The 15504-nt window shown below is 48.5% G+C and overlaps 1 protein-coding gene across 1 annotated transcript in view; it reads right to left on the reverse strand.

The window, feature by feature from the left end:
* LOC128825394 (collagen alpha-1(I) chain-like) overlaps positions 1-15504 on the reverse strand; it is a 244043-nt gene that overhangs the window by 78488 nt on the left and 150051 nt on the right. Inside the window, exons 12-17 of the mRNA XM_054007881.1 lie at positions 14102-14155; positions 8194-8301; positions 6137-6190; positions 3499-3552; positions 2691-2735; positions 1870-1923 (exon numbers count right to left, since the gene is read on the reverse strand). Of these exons, the coding sequence (XP_053863856.1) occupies positions 1870-1923; positions 2691-2735; positions 3499-3552; positions 6137-6190; positions 8194-8301; positions 14102-14155 (369 nt within the window). The remainder of the gene's footprint in view (positions 1-1869; positions 1924-2690; positions 2736-3498; positions 3553-6136; positions 6191-8193; positions 8302-14101; positions 14156-15504) is intronic.

Below are 15504 nucleotides of genomic sequence, written 5' to 3' on the forward strand. Positions count from 1 at the left end.
AGCAGTATCTCCTTTTCCCTTCCCCTCTTTCCTACTGAGTGACACAGTACCAAGTATAACCTGGAAAAAGCCACCTTTGGTATGTGAACGAGGACGATCTAATGCAGACCACTGCTGGTATGTAAGTGTAACCCACACTCACGCCATGTGGCACTCTGTTCCGCTCTGATGGTGACTAGGCCACAGATAGGGACCTGGGTCTCTTAGCTTAGGCAGTAGAGGCTCATGCTTTAAGATCCAGAAGTCCCAGGTGCTCTGTTCATGGCATACACTCAGAAAAGTTAGATTAAAAACAAATATTCTTGCTGGAAGCTTGCAACATAACACTACTTCATTTCTTAGAATTCAGACTAACAACACACAAGAACCCCAAAACAGAGAGAGACAAAGCAGGCTGCTCCCTAAAACAGAGAGACACAACTCACCCTGCCTTACTGTAGGCTGGCTGACTGCTGCCAGGCCTAGATCACACACTTCCCTAAAGAGCCTTATACACTGCAAGCAGGACCGGGAAAAATCCTTGAGTGACAATTTACACCATTTCAGTACAGCACACCAGGTTCAATCCCTGCTGTGGATGACCCGCCCAGGGGCAGAGCATCACACAAGCAGTGTTCCTATCCACTGCTGGGCCGGCAAACTGACCCCAGTCCTGTGAGGGTGAATTCTGACTAGAACTCAGGCGGCCATTGTGAAGGGCAAGTGATTAAAATCCTCATTTATCTTTTTACAAAATCCACTAGTTAATTAGTCAAGTGTCCACAGGTATGAGTCCAGTGGCTTTAGTTGTACAGTACTGAGGCTATTGGCTTTAAGGCTACTATATAAACTCCAGTGAATGATCAGTCCATTCAGTGGAGTGGTAGAAATGTTTGTCACCAAACCCTGAACTCATCTGGTTTCAGACTGTTGCAAACCTGAAAGAACAGGCTGAGTTTCCCAAGATTGACAAACCTTTGGCAAAGCGGGGCTGGATTTCAAGTGAAACAGGGCCCATTTATGGCTTTGGGTGCAATCTATACAGGACTCTGGCTACACATGGCTTTAGCCCACAGACAGGCACAGCTCAGCAACTTGGCTGGGTTTCACTTTGAGTTTTGTTAATTGATCTGAATCTGAAACCCCAAGCAAAGTCCCATTGGGTGCACATCCCCATGGATGAGAATTGTGAGGAGTGTTTGGCATGAACCCCCTTGCAAATCAGAATCCACCCAAAATCCACCTACTTACCTCAACTCATATGGGGCATTGCAGACAGACTGGGGTTATTTCACCTGCTTTACATTCACAAAGGTGTATCTCCTCAGTCCTTAGGATTCATATTCGGAGAGACCCATTACCCTTTCATATGGAGAACTTGGATTGCTGGAAAGGGATCCTACTCCTGACACCAGAATAAGAAGGGACTCCCAATGCCCCAGGGTGACAGGCATATGCCATAGAGGCAGGCGGACCCCTAGGCCATGGCCCGACTACTTTCTAGCCAGGCCAAACCTGAGTGGCACTGCAACCCCATATGCCAGGTCATGACACCACTCACTCAAATGTGGCCCGGCTGCCCCTCCACTATGAGCGAGTGGCATTGTGACCTGGCCTGCGGAGTCGTAATGCCACTCAGGTTTGGCCCGACTGCTCTCCTGTGATGGTGGAGGGGTGGCTGGGCCAAATTTGAGTGAATGGTACTAAAAGGTAGTTCAGTTCTTCCCTCTCCCTCCAAGGACATGACAGAGCTGTGTTAATGTCCTGCACTGCCTGACTCATCCCTTCCTCTGTGCACTAGGTTTCCATTGGTCTCAGGACACATGAACAGACAGATGCTGCAACACTAGGGAAGTAAGCATACCACGGAGAAGAAAGCCACTCACTTACCTCTGGTCCAGGCAGGCCCTGGAACCCTGAAGCACCCTTGACACCCATCATCCCCTAGGAAACAAGCCAACATATTGAGGAGAGGATTAGGAGCAGACACGTCAGGCACAGGGGCACCTCACTTGCCTCTTTAAAGAGTCAAACCCAAGACAAGAGAGTCCCACCTCAAGGCACTCAGAACACTGGGAGACCTGTCCACTATTTACTGAAGTGCCATGGCCATTCAACAAGGGTTTCTTCCCCGGGGGGAGAGTCTCCAAGCATTAAGGAGCTTCGCCACACACCTCCCCATCCCCAAAAGGCCAGTAGCATCATCCTAATTTTGACAGGTGTGTAAATTGAGGTAGAGAGAAATTGAGTGACTTGCCCAAAGCCACATGAATCGGTGTCAGAGCCAGGAACAGAACCTGTATCGCCCTACTCCCTGTCATGTGCTTTAACCACTCTAGACCACCCATCCTCATGGGATGACAAAAGGTATCAATGTTAGGTACCATTCCAGCTATGGGACAGTGTCTGCTCAGGAGAGCAAAGGGGCAGAATGGAATTGGAGGGATGCTGCGTGACAGAATCAAGAGGCACTGGAAGCTCAGTACTAGACCTGTGAGATGCTTGGCTCTTTTTGCCGCCTTTGGAGTGGGAGACCCTTGTTTCACTTCACACGGGTTCACGTCTCCCTGAGTTCTGCTTTGAGTTTGGGGTTCAAGCAACCCCCTGACCTCAAAGCAAAAGCGACTACTGAGCAAGTGGAAAGAGAGGTGAGAGAGGAACCCTGGGAGGTGGTCAGAGGATGAGAGGAGCTGGTTTCTTTGCCAACTTACCTGAGCTCCCGCAGGTCCAGAAGGGCCGTTTTGTCCTTTCACCCCCTGAAACAGCAAAAAGCACAGACAGTGACTGAACAGCACAGAGGAGCTCAGGAAGACACACCCCATGCAGCAGAAAGCAGTGCCGGAGGGGAGGGGACGCCTCATGCCTGCTGGGATCCTGAACCAGGCCAGAGCGCGGTGAGCACGGACTGATCAGCACCCCCTTTCGCAGGGCGGGCAATGGATCTGCTGAGTCACGCGGCTGTCCCACCAAATGGATTTCCATTCTGTACCCCCCAAAGCCAGGCCTGGTTGGGAGACGCTGCCCTGACTGCACTCCAACCAGCCAGGAGGTCTTTTCCCTTCTCTGATGTAGGCTCTTTGTCGTGAAGGGGAACTACAGTCCAACCTACCCCCTTCTCCTCCTAAAACACAAGAGATGCGGAACAATGGGAAGGGTTGGCACCTTCTATAGGAAGGAGAAAGCAACGAAGAGCTGAAGGAACCTGTACCGGGGCTGCGAGCTCATTCAGCACACACGGGCTGCACAGACGTGAAGGTGCAGAGAGGAATCAGATTTATTTTCTGAGTGATGATGAGACTTAAACAGATTTGGCTTCATCTAGGTGAGAGGGGAGCAAAAGCCAGTATCCATGCAACATGGCAGAATGCCCCGAGGCCATGGGGGATGCTGGAAGGCTTACTGCCGAAAACCTGTGCTCCACATGAAAGTGACTCAAAAACACAGCTGCCAGCAACGTCTTTTGCATGCATCTCATATCCACTGGGTCCCCGTGACCAGGCTCAGAACAAGTGAACTCACCTTTGTCCCCTTTTCTCCTTTTTCCCCAGGTGGTCCGGGGTCGCCCAAGAACCCCTGAAACAGGTACATTGGAGACATGAGAACCACTGCAGAACTATTACCCAGCTGGGGGCAATCAGCCTGCTCCCTCTCGGAGTGCTGGTGATTTGAATGCAATTAACATGACCCAAACCTGGTCCATCTTAGGACACAGCAACAACCTGGGTTACCCTTAGAGGCTGCAGTTAGCTTTAAAAAAACAGTCTTCTAGCCTGGCATAAGTGATGTAATTACCTCATCTTCCATAAACCACTTGTGGCTCAGTGCATGAGGGTTGCTAAAGAGGTGGGATTGCGTACGTTGGAAAGGCCTGCAAGCTCTCGACAAAACAAATTGAAGTAGAACCACGTTCAGAATTAAGGCTGCTACCCTGGATCCGTCATGCTTAACGGGCCTGGTGCTTTGTAGGCATGGCATAGAGAACCCGCCAGGCACAGTGAGGGACATGGGGGAAGCCTTAGAATTCTGGATAGTCTTGATTTTTTTCCCCCCAGGGCCAAATTTTCAAAAGTGCGCCACTCCCAATCTGCCCCCACTGTGCTGAGCACTGGGAAATCCGGCCCCGATGGCGGGGGCAGAGCACTTTGAAAAATCTGACCCTATACCTTCAAGCGGCCACACGGAAAATCCCCCAAGTTAATCGAGTAACGAATCCTTACATGCCCCCCGTTGAGCCCTGCAGGTAGGCAAGCATCACCGCTGTTGTACAGATGGCGACACCGACTCAAAGAGATTAGCGTCAAGCTATTCAGAAGAGGCAACTGACTCTGGGTGACTCCGTTTCTGCGCGTCCGACCGGAGAGTCTTTAAGTGGCTGACTTTCAGAGATGCTCAGCTCCAGCAGAAGCCAATGGGCATGAGAGTGCTTGGCGCCTCTGAAAATCAGGCCACAGGAAGTCTCAAAATGGGCCCCAGAAAGTGGAGGCATCCTGGGAAAATCTGGGCCCACGTGACTTGCCCAAAGTGACAGAGGCAAGAAGGAGAGCTGGGATTTGAACTCAGGCCTCACAGGCTCCCAGGCCCCTGTTCCCTCCACAGGATCATGCTAACTTGTGGATCTAGAGTCAATTCCCCCTTCTCCCACAGGCCTTGGGTGAGTTTGCCTCACTTCGCAGAGGGGAAGGGATATGATTCCTGATATCATTCATGTTTGTGAGGTCAGATACTATATACTACAAGGATCAATACAAGATCTATGTAAGTATCTGAATAAAAAGAGAACTATTTCAGAACAATATTTTGAAGTAGTGCTTTTTTTTAAAATTACTTATTTTAAAGATAAGGACAGTTTTTTTTTTTTTTTTTTTTTTTTGTAGTTAGCCCTTCAGACAATTGTGGTATGAATTGAATTGTTCTAACATATAAATCACGCCAGACGTGTCTATGGACCCTCTAACATAATGCAACGGGGATGGAAGCTGTTAAAACTGATGTCACAGTATTCTCTCTAGATCATGAGCATTACTGGAAGGTATGAGGAATATGCTGATGCCAGTTTTCTAAGGTACTATAAATAGGGGAATTTTCAAAAGTGACTGAGAACCATAAGTCCCATGAAAGTCAAAAGCACAAATGACAGTCAGGTGCCTAACCCCCATTGACTCTCTTAATATTCACAGGCAGAAACAGCAGGTAGGTGCCTAACTCGCATTGACATTTGGCGGGCATTAGGAGGACATTGTCAAAGGCACAACCAGCATATGGGTGCATAACTCCCACTGAAAGCCAATGAGAGTTAGGCACCTGCCTGCCATGTGTGCCTTTGAAAAATCTCCTCCCATGTGTCTAATTCCTTCAGGCGTGGTTGAAAATTCCACACTAAATGTTTTTAGAATGAATTTTTTGCTTTTAAAAATCAGGGCTGACATTTCAGGGATTTAGATGCCCAATTATGATTAAAATGAATGGGAATTGGGTACCCAAATCCTTTAGGCAGCTTTAAAAATTGCTGCTAAGGCCTTTGGCTTAGAAAAGGAAAAAGGAACCCAAACCAGTAGAACTCAATTTATTTTGCCCGAGGGCAGGTCTACACTTAAAACGTTGCCACTGCACCACTGGAAAGCTTCAGCGAAGATGCTATCTACGCTGACAGGAGGACTTCTCCCATCGGCATAGTTAATCCATTTCCCTGAGAGGTGTAGCTATGTCCACAGGAGAATTCTCCCATTGATTAGGTGCTGTCCACACCGGGGGTTAGGTCAGTTTAACTGTGTTGCTCTGGGGCATGGATTTTTCACACCCCTGAGTGACGTACTTATACCGACCTAATTTCCTAGTGTAGACCTGGCCTGAAAGAACTTTGCATGGACATTTCCATCCAGGCTGATAAATCCGAGGTGATTCAGAGGAACTCAAACCACCAGGCTGATCAGCCTCTGAAAACCAGAGCTTGGAAAAAGTAAGTGAGCATGAAAGGCTGCAGTGATTCAGATCTCAGAGGAACGTATTATTTGCAACATGATGCCTCTTCTAAAGAGGGAGCTTTGGGTTGGGGTGGAGAGAGGGTGGAGTCACATCTCCTGTATTCAAGGCAAATGAAACCCCTCGACCTAAGGATTCCCCCTTCCCTGCTGCCCCCAGATCATTGCCACCTGCTCACCTGGTCTCCTTTCTCTCCAGCTGGACCTTGGTCGCCCTTAAATCCCTGAGGGCCCTGGTAACAAGGAAGAAGGAATGGAAGACACAGAAGACCGGTTTATGTTTGTGAGACCTGAACTGACACAGCTTGTGTGGCAGAATGAGGCAGCAGTTCTCAAACCGCGGTGGAGATACTCACCTGGCCAAATTCAAGCCTGTTGTAAGTAGGCGCAACTCAGTTGGCTTCCCCCAAGTTGCTCCCACTTATATAGGCCACAGGCCAGTTTTTGAGCCTGGCACTTTCTCCATATTGCAGCCTCATGAGCAGGGCTGGATTAACACTGTGGTGAACTAGGCGTCTTCACCAACTTCATAGGGAGCCCAAATGTCACCCCATGTGCCAGATTGCAATGCCACTCACTCAAATTTGACCTGGCCGTCCTTCCGTCATAGCGAGCAACTCTCCAAGCGGCAGCCAGTCCTGATGGCTCCATGGCCAGTCCAGCTGTGGCCAGTGTGCTGTACAGTAGTTTATTGTTATTCGTATTAGAAGGTAGGGGCTCCGAAATGTATGTTTGTCTAGGGCCCAGTGATGGGTTAATCTGACCCTGCTCATCAGATCAGTCACAATTCTCAGGCCTCATGAGCCAATCAGCTGTGTGAAGAGCTCACCCTGTGCTAATTCATCTGCAGTTGTTTTATACCAAATGTCTCCCCCCTGAATGCTGAGCCCACGATCGATTCGAAAGCAGGGTTTCAGTGAAGAAATGTTATTTAGCCCTTCTGAGCTCTGAGCCCCACCCACTTCCTGGGGCTTTGCCACCGCTGCAGGTGCTGCACATCTTTTCGGGCTCCCTCAAAACAAGTCTCTTCCATATTGCTATCACTCTTTACTCCCCAGCCCAATCGGTGTAGGCATTTATACTGTTCACATCACCCCGCTACCTCCCCGGATTTGACGTTTGAAAGAAGCCGCCACTTCAGACAGCCCCAAGCCTGTCATTCACGCTCCTTTCCTGACACAGTTCTGGTTATAAGCAGGCAGATGTGTGTGTAATTAATTCAACGATATTGTTGCCCCTTTTAGCCAGAGTGGTTAGCCAATACTTGTGACTTTAGCAGGTTGCTTCCATTAGGAGAAGAAATTGGTGATGGAATCAGGAATTTCTTGATGCAATCCTGTTTATTTACAAAGAATGTGTGCAAAGTCCTGTTTCCCCGAACACAATAGGAACAAACAACAGGAGGCAGTTTCGTTGCTCACAATTCCAAACCTCTTTCCAGCCTGTAACTCTGCCCAATAAGCTCTGTCTCTCAGCTTCCTCTTAGGGCCATGTTAAAAGTGCTTCTCTGGCTGTCCCCTGGCTTTCCTAGCTGCTTTCTTGCTGGCTTTCTGCTTCTTACCCCCACCAATTTTTTATCCCTCTTCATATACACCTCTCACAAGACCCTGAATCAAAGTTTGCACTTTCCCGACTGAAGTCGGCATGCAAGGCTAGTTAAGGGTAGGGCCGTTAGTTCAAAGAATAGACAAGCACCACAAACGAAGTCAGAGCTTGTGAACTAGACAAGTGGATGGCAGCCAGATTCTCTCTTGTCTTTTTTCCTTTCTCCCTCCTGTAAAAACAACCTAGGAAACTAAATGCAGCAATGCAATCAAGCACTCCAGGAGTTCAGATTGATCCAGAGACACTAACGATGCCCTGTTGACCATATACGCTGTCCCTCTCTCTCTTGTTAAATGTGAATCTTCAAGGCTTTATTATTAAAGTAGTGCCTAGAAAATCCAATTATAGTTAGAGTCGGCCTTTTCTTTTGTTAAAGGAGGCAAATAAGCCTATCCGTAACATCACCTTGAGCTTGCCGGTTGCCTACACACTATCAGCTGGGACAATGGGAAGTGCCTTGACCTCTTTGTTGCAAAGTATCCGATGATATCTGGCCAGATATCTTGGCAGTTTCTGACTTTGAAACCTGGGATCTCTCCACATTAGTGCTAAGTGTTTTGCAACTAATTGGCCCATAACCAATTCTAATGAAGCGCAAAGTGATCCTTCAAGCTAATGTCCAGGTTCTCACCTGCTCTCCTGGTAACCCAGGTGGTCCAGGCTTTCCATCCGTTCCAGGAAGCCCATCTGAGCCAGGGAAACCAGCGTGTCCCAGGAAGCCCTGCAGTCCAGACTCCCCCTGCAGAGAGAAAGCAGGTGGATCAATAAGAGGCTACAGAGGAACACCACAAATAAAGCTCTATCTTACACTCCTGCCTGGTCATTCAGTTCTGCCTTAGGACTCAGTAAAAATATTTGTGCGCGGAGGGAGGAAATCAGCAGCGTCCAAAGAGGTGAAGTGTTTTATTTCCACTGTAAACATGATTCAGAACCAAGGGGTGGAGGTAAAGAAGGCGCAGGAAGATTAACCAAAATCCTGGTCATGATGAAACGGATAGTACATTGAAGTCAAATTCATTGGCTACATGACAAGAAAGGAAATGGAGGCAGGAGAATAGGAAAGAGAATAAAGGCGACATCAGGAGAAGGTCAAGCAAAGGCCTTGTCTGTCTGTCTCAGCCCTAACAATTGCATGTTGCTGACTGAGCTCAGAGGTTTCTCTCTGGCAATTCCAGGTGTGCAGAAGCCTGAACAGACTCAAAGACCTGGTTACTTTCAATGGTTTCTTCTGCAGAGCCAAGAGCAGTTGCAGTTATGATTGGTGTAACGGTCACATCGCGCTATAGCCTGTGCAAACACATAATTACAGTCCCTGCCTCAAAGAGCCGATAATCTGAACACACAAAACAACGTCAGTGGCAGAGCAATGTTCTATCGGCTGGACTCACCGAAACCGCTGTGTATGTGCTCGGTATGGGTCAGCCGCGCCTCCGCTCCCACTACACACGCTACCACGGCTACACTGAGACTTATGCCATTGTGAGTCTGGGTACATGAGCAGGGGAATCACACCCCTAGCTTGTAATGTAGACGTAGCCTCAGTAGCAGTATCACCAGGGACAGAGGAAAGTCACAAATGTGAAAAAACACCACCACCAAAACACAAGGGTCCCGAGTTCTGATTCCACCATTGTGTTTGCGCGCATTTGCAGACGTCAGGCTTTACTGCAGAGTCTGCACTTGCCTTTAAAAACTAGAATGGCGGGGGGAAAAAGTTTGTCAAGTCTGGCATGAAGATCACCTACGCAACAGCAGCTTGCTAGGGGGGAAATACTGTCTCCACAAAAACAACCAACGATGACAACAAAACTGTGGCAGCAAAGACGGGTCAGCTCGTTTCTGGGCCATCCAGGGGCTCGTCATTATAAAGGAATGGCCATCAGTTAAAATGCAGCTGGAGACAGAGGGATACGCCCATTCGACGTTGGCACGGCAGTGGTTTGGCTGTCTCTCTCAGAGATTGGTTTGACCTTCCCGCCTGGTGCAGCTCATGAAATGCCAGCCTGCCGCTCATCGCCAAACTCTTCTCAAGGAACGAATGAACCAATCAGGGCCGGCTCCAGGGTTTTGGTCGCCCCAAGCAGCCAAAACAAAAAACAAAACAAAACAAAGCCGCGATCGCGATCTGCGGCGGCAATTCGGCGGGAGGTCCTTCGCTCCCGGGCAGAGTGAGAGACCGTCCGCCGAATTGCCGCCGAATACCTGGATGTGCCGCCCCTCTCCGGAGCGGCCACCACAAGCACCTGCTTGACAAGCTGGTGCCTGGTGCCAGCCCTGGAACCAATATCGGCAAAACAAAAAACAGGCCCAATCCGCACCAAACCCAAATGATCCATTTGGGTGAGTCCCTCCTCAACTACAACCACAATCATATCATCCCAAGGGGTCTAGGTCACGTCGCTGTGGGGAAAGATTTCTCACATTCCTACCAACTAATGCCCTGAACCCCTCTGTACAGAGCACGATGCAAATTGGGACTCACCTCTTGGAATGGTACATATGCCAGGCACACCCTGCACTGGAACACGGCACCGAGGAGGAAGAGGTGTGTACAAGATGGCTAGCGGGGAGGTGGGATAGGTATGAAGGTGAATGAAATTTCTTCTTTAATGTAAATAGGATCAAAAGATGCTTGGCTCAAGTTTCAGTACAGACAATATGTTACTAAATCAGTCTGGTGGTGTCTTAGCCAAGAAGCCCTGCTGTACATTATCATCATTATTGTATCTGGCATCCCAGTCATGGACCAGAACCGTCACACTCCATGCTCTACAAACATAGAGCCAAAAGAAGGTTCCTATCCCAAAGAGTTTCCAATCTCATCTACATGCCATCTGCACAACTTTACACCAAAACGGTGGCATCACTTTCCACCGGTTCTGCCCAACGCTTGTTATTGGGACCTTGAGCTAAAAACGTGTTACCGGTCATCTGGAGTTGCAGAGCCACGGGACCGCGCGTGCGCAAACCTCCACAGAAAGGTAGAACTCCGGTGCTGAAACGTTCAAACCCACAGACACGGATCCAACGGCAGAGGTCAGCCGTAAGGCTGAATCTCTAAAATCAATGCAACAGCTGCCTGAGAAAAGAGACTCAGGAATCCAGGATTTGGTCTGGGATACGAAACCTTGTTGAGACTTCTCTGGTTTGCTGAGACTATATCCTTTGGAAGATAAACATGTCCACCTGGACAATGACAAAGAGCAGGTCCTCTACATGTGTGGTACGCTGTTCAGTATATTCCATATGTGTGCTGCAGAAGTAGATCAACAGGGATCAGAAACATGGGCTGCATTTGAGGAACTAATGCAAGCACCAGACAAAGCTGCTCATTCAAACCTCAAACAATGCAGAGTTTCGCTTCCCTTGCAAATCTGGGTCTCTGTTCAGAGCTACACAGCGATGGGAGCTCAGTCTCAACCCCCTAGCTGGGATGCAGACCTGCTTTCGAAGCACATCAGGGGCACAGCTGCACTCGGAGAAAAATGGTTCCTTTTCATTCCTGCACTAATCCCTCAGCCAACCCCCTCGCCAATCCTGTTTATACGAATGGATGAATAATTTTGGTACCATTTGATGGAAGTTACACTGACAGCCTCCAAGGTTTACATTCTGTCTGCTTAACACGATTAGTGAAACCTTCCAGATGTTGGCAGCTGGTAAAATACACGGGAAGGACACTGTTCATTGCTACCGATTCCCCAGAGTTACCCTCCTCTATTCTGCACAAACAGACGGGAGACATCTGGATTTATGGACTATACGTACCCCCCACTAAAGAAGCTTTTCCATCTTGTAAAAGGTGTATCACTCTATGCCCCCTCCTTGCAAAGCCCAAATGGACCAGTGCACCAGACATCTTTGTTCAATTCCTCAGCCCGCAGTTCAAAAAACACTGCAAGGAGTGACTACTTGGACAGGGCTTGGAGAGATAAGCGGCAACAATGCACTTAGTCGGGGTTAAAAAAAAAAGCAAACCACTTTATCTCTGCTATCTAATCCCATGGGCCTTGGAGATGCTAAAACAGCTCCGGGCTCTTTGTCTCCATGCCTCTGAGATGTCAACGCTCTTCCAGCTTTGCAGTGCTATTTAGCGACCTCATGTTGAAAGATGCCCAGCACTGGCTCAGCAGAAGCTACAAGAATCTGCCCCCTAACTTCCCCCACGACTATGCAGTCCATATGCAGATACCTGGGAAACCACAGCTGTCTCTGCCCTAAACTCTCCAATCTGGAAAAGCATTTGAGACAGGGAGGACTTAGTAGACCCCAAGGATGGGGTAAACCAGTTCAGGAAAAAGGAATAATGCCCTGAGCTTTTTCACAAAACTCAAACCAGACACAAACTTCCACACTGAGGTTTGAAACTAGCCAATTCTCTCCTGACTCTGCACGGACTTGATCTGGCTAGGATCAGGATGAGAAATATCAGCCAGCCTCATGTTCGCAAACACAAGGAGGTTTGCATAGGTCAGATCATTAACTGAGTGCTTATCCTAGCAAAACCTTTTAAAGTTTTCCCCTTGCTAATGTTTACTTTGCAGTCTGGCTAACTCACCTTTGGCTTTGATCCCCACAGGCCCAAGAGATACCATCTTTGCCTGCATCCCTCACTAAGACAGAGAGGCTGCATCTGGGGATTAACGGCGGGAGTTGAGAAAGACCATCTACAGCTTCTCCAGTGGTACACAAGACCCTGAGCACTTTCTGGTTGTGCTGGGGGTGGGCAGTGTTCCCTGTGGAGCTCCATGCTGCTCTGAGGCACAGGCCATGAAGCACTAGCTACATCAGCAATTGGAAGACAGTGACCTTAGAGAAATCAGGAAAAATATCACCCAAAAAAACCCAACACTAAAACTCATTGAAAGGCCTGTTTCTCCTCCATGGAGCTCTTTGTGGAATCCACAAAAAGAACAGGAGTACTTGTGGCACCTTAGAGACTAACACATTTATTAGAGCATAAGCTTTCATGGGCTACTGCCCACTTCCAGTTAGAAGCCAAGGAAAAAATCTGCCAATGACCTAAATTTGCATGAATCAAGCTGAGAATCTCTGCCCCCCCCCCCCACTCCTCCCATACGCTCTTCCTAGACACACAGGCCAGAGGAAACAACTCACTCAGAAAACAGAAGCAAGAGGAACGAACAGCTGATTCCTCTGAAAGTGGGGGCGGGGGGCGGGAGAGGAGAAAAATGAATGAAAGGGAGCAGCATGGGGAAGGGAAGCAAAAGGGAACTGCGGGTAGATTGGATGTTATCACTGGGAACATTGTGGGATGAGGAAAGCTTGGGAGAGCACAATTAAAAAGGCATCGTTACCAGACTGGTGAACGTACTGCCAGAGAACAGTATAACAATGAGGTCAGGGAAAATCTACTGTCTCTTATAACTGTGAAGGCTGGACCTGCAGCAGTTAAAGACAAATGGGCCTCTTGGAGGAGATGGGGGAGAACCCAGAACTGAAGGTCACACAAGAGGACCGTCACTGCGAAACAGACGAGTGTTTGGTGAGCAGAGGCTCTGAGAAGAGGATGGTTTTTAATTCAGAAAAAAAAAACAGCCACCTTTATGTGAACTAGGTACAGATCAAGAGTGCGGTTTTCAAAGACACCCAGGAGATTTGGACACCTGATTCCCCTTGTGCTTTAATGGGATTTGGGTATTCAAATCCCTTAGACAGCTTTGAAAATCTCAGCTGAATTTTGCAGAGCGGTTTGCTCAGTCCCAGCTGAGAGAGGGAGGAGACCTCACCCCAGCATGAATAAGAAGGAAAGAAGGGCATAGGCTCGGACTGCTCCTATCTGAAGGGAGCGAGAGAGACAGGAGCAGTGGAAAAATCTGTTTAGATTCAGAGTTGTCTGGAGTTAAAGCTTAGGGGAAGAGGAGGATGCTTTCCAGGATGTGCCCAAAAGATGATTGACAGAGCAGGTTTGGAACGACACACACAAGTAAATGAACAGAGCACAAACCCCAATTTCACCCACTTCCTATAGACAAGGGGTTCAGTTTTTAGTGAAGGTGTCACCTGCTGCATCTCTATTGATGCTTCTAATGAAGGCCCAGAATCGCCATCCCAATGCTAGTACAAGTATCTCTCTGAATGGGGGACGATGACTGGGGTGGTTATAGAAACTCATGAAAATGACAAGGACTGACGAAATCACACTGGCTCAAACCAGCCCCGCCTTGTGCTGGAGGCGGGTGATCACTCACAGCAGAGGAGAGCAAAGGAACAAAAACAAGGCACAAATATCCAGCAAGGGGAATCCCGCCCTCCACCGCTTATCCTGTCTACAGTGAGCCAATCTCATCCCCATCTGGTATTTCAGATGAACCCACAGGCCATTCCCCGTTATTGCAGCGCAATTGTGCGTGCCCCGTATCTCTCCGAATCATGCCCTCTGAATGTACAGCTGCCCACCAGAAGGAGGCCAACCCTGACACTAGAATATGTCTTACTGCCCTAGCGTTTGGAAGGTCACATACCTGGACTGGGCTAACACCTACCTGAGACAGCAGCTATAGGCAGCCAGCACTTACCATATACCCCAACCGGCCTTTATCTCCTGGGTCTCCTGGATATCCGGGCGGACCCTGCACACACACAGATCAAATCAATGGATGTTTGACTTTCCCCCAGCAAGCCCGGATCCTGTTGCAGTATTGACTGTGTTGAAAGAATGTTGGGCCTTGCAGCCTCGTTTAAAGGCACCATTACAGGGGAGACAATGAACAATACACAAAGGTAGAATTGGCAATCTCAGTCACATGCTGCGTGACAGGGTGATCCGCATCATAGCTCTCTGAATGCTCTGCGGAAACGGCCCTTGTGTGCTGTTCTCCCTGCATTCCCCTGCTTTATGGCAAAGGCACCATCAAGTACTCAACCACAGGCTGTGGGAGAAAACTCTCTCTCCACTGCTTATAATTCTCTTTTGGAGACTAGAACATGAGACAAGATGTCTTCCCCCTCCTTTTCTCTCATTCCATTTGGCTCCCACAAATTTCCTGTTATACAATCCATGTACCTTCCGAGGCATATTTATAATACAGCTTGTCAAGAGCACACCTGTCTTTTTTCCCTGTCTGTGCATCAGCACTGTCAGTTACATCAGCAAACTTAGGGACCATTAGTTAATTGTGGCTGAACAGTCAGCAGAGAGAATGCAAGAACACCAGAACTGACTTGGCGTAGGTCCTATAATAAACATCACTTCAGAAAAAATCATCCTCGGGAATGGATATAAAATATTAATACAAATAGTCTGTTGCAAGATACAAGAAAGTTTCTTTAAGAGACCTCTTTAAGGCTAGGTCTATACTACCCGCCTGAATCGGTGGGTAGAAATCGACCTCTCGGGGATCGATTTATCGCGTCCCGACGGGACGCGACAATCGATCCCCGAATCAGCACTCTTACTCCACCAGCGGAGGTGGTAGTAAGCGCCGCCGACAGAAAGCCGCAGAAGTCGATTTTGCCGCCGTCCTCACAACGGGGTAAGTCGGCTGCGATACGTCGAATTCAGCTACGCTATTCACGTAGCTGAATTTGCGTATCTTAAATCGACTCCCTCCTGTAGTGTAGATGTACCCTAATAGTACTTCACACCAGCCAGGTTATTGAGAGAGTGAAAGAGAGAGAAGGATGGGGATATATGTTGGAGAAATTGTGGTGAAAGAGGAGATTTTATACATAGTGACAGACATGTCCAGTCACTAGGGAGTACTGGCATGCAATTCAGAACCAAATAGCACAGATTGTTGAATATTTATTACCAAATGATCATTTAGGGGTTGTCTATACAGCAAAGAAAAACCCGTGGCTGGCCCATGCCAGCCGACTCTGGCTCACGGAGCTCAGGCTGTGGGGCTGTTTCATTGTTGTGTAGACTTCTGGGCTGGGGCTGAAGGCCGGGCTCTAGGACCCTGCTGAGAAGACATTC

The sequence above is a fragment of the Malaclemys terrapin genome, chromosome 17, assembly GCF_027887155.1.
Source record: "Malaclemys terrapin pileata isolate rMalTer1 chromosome 17, rMalTer1.hap1, whole genome shotgun sequence".
NCBI lineage: Eukaryota > Metazoa > Chordata > Testudines > Emydidae > Malaclemys > Malaclemys terrapin.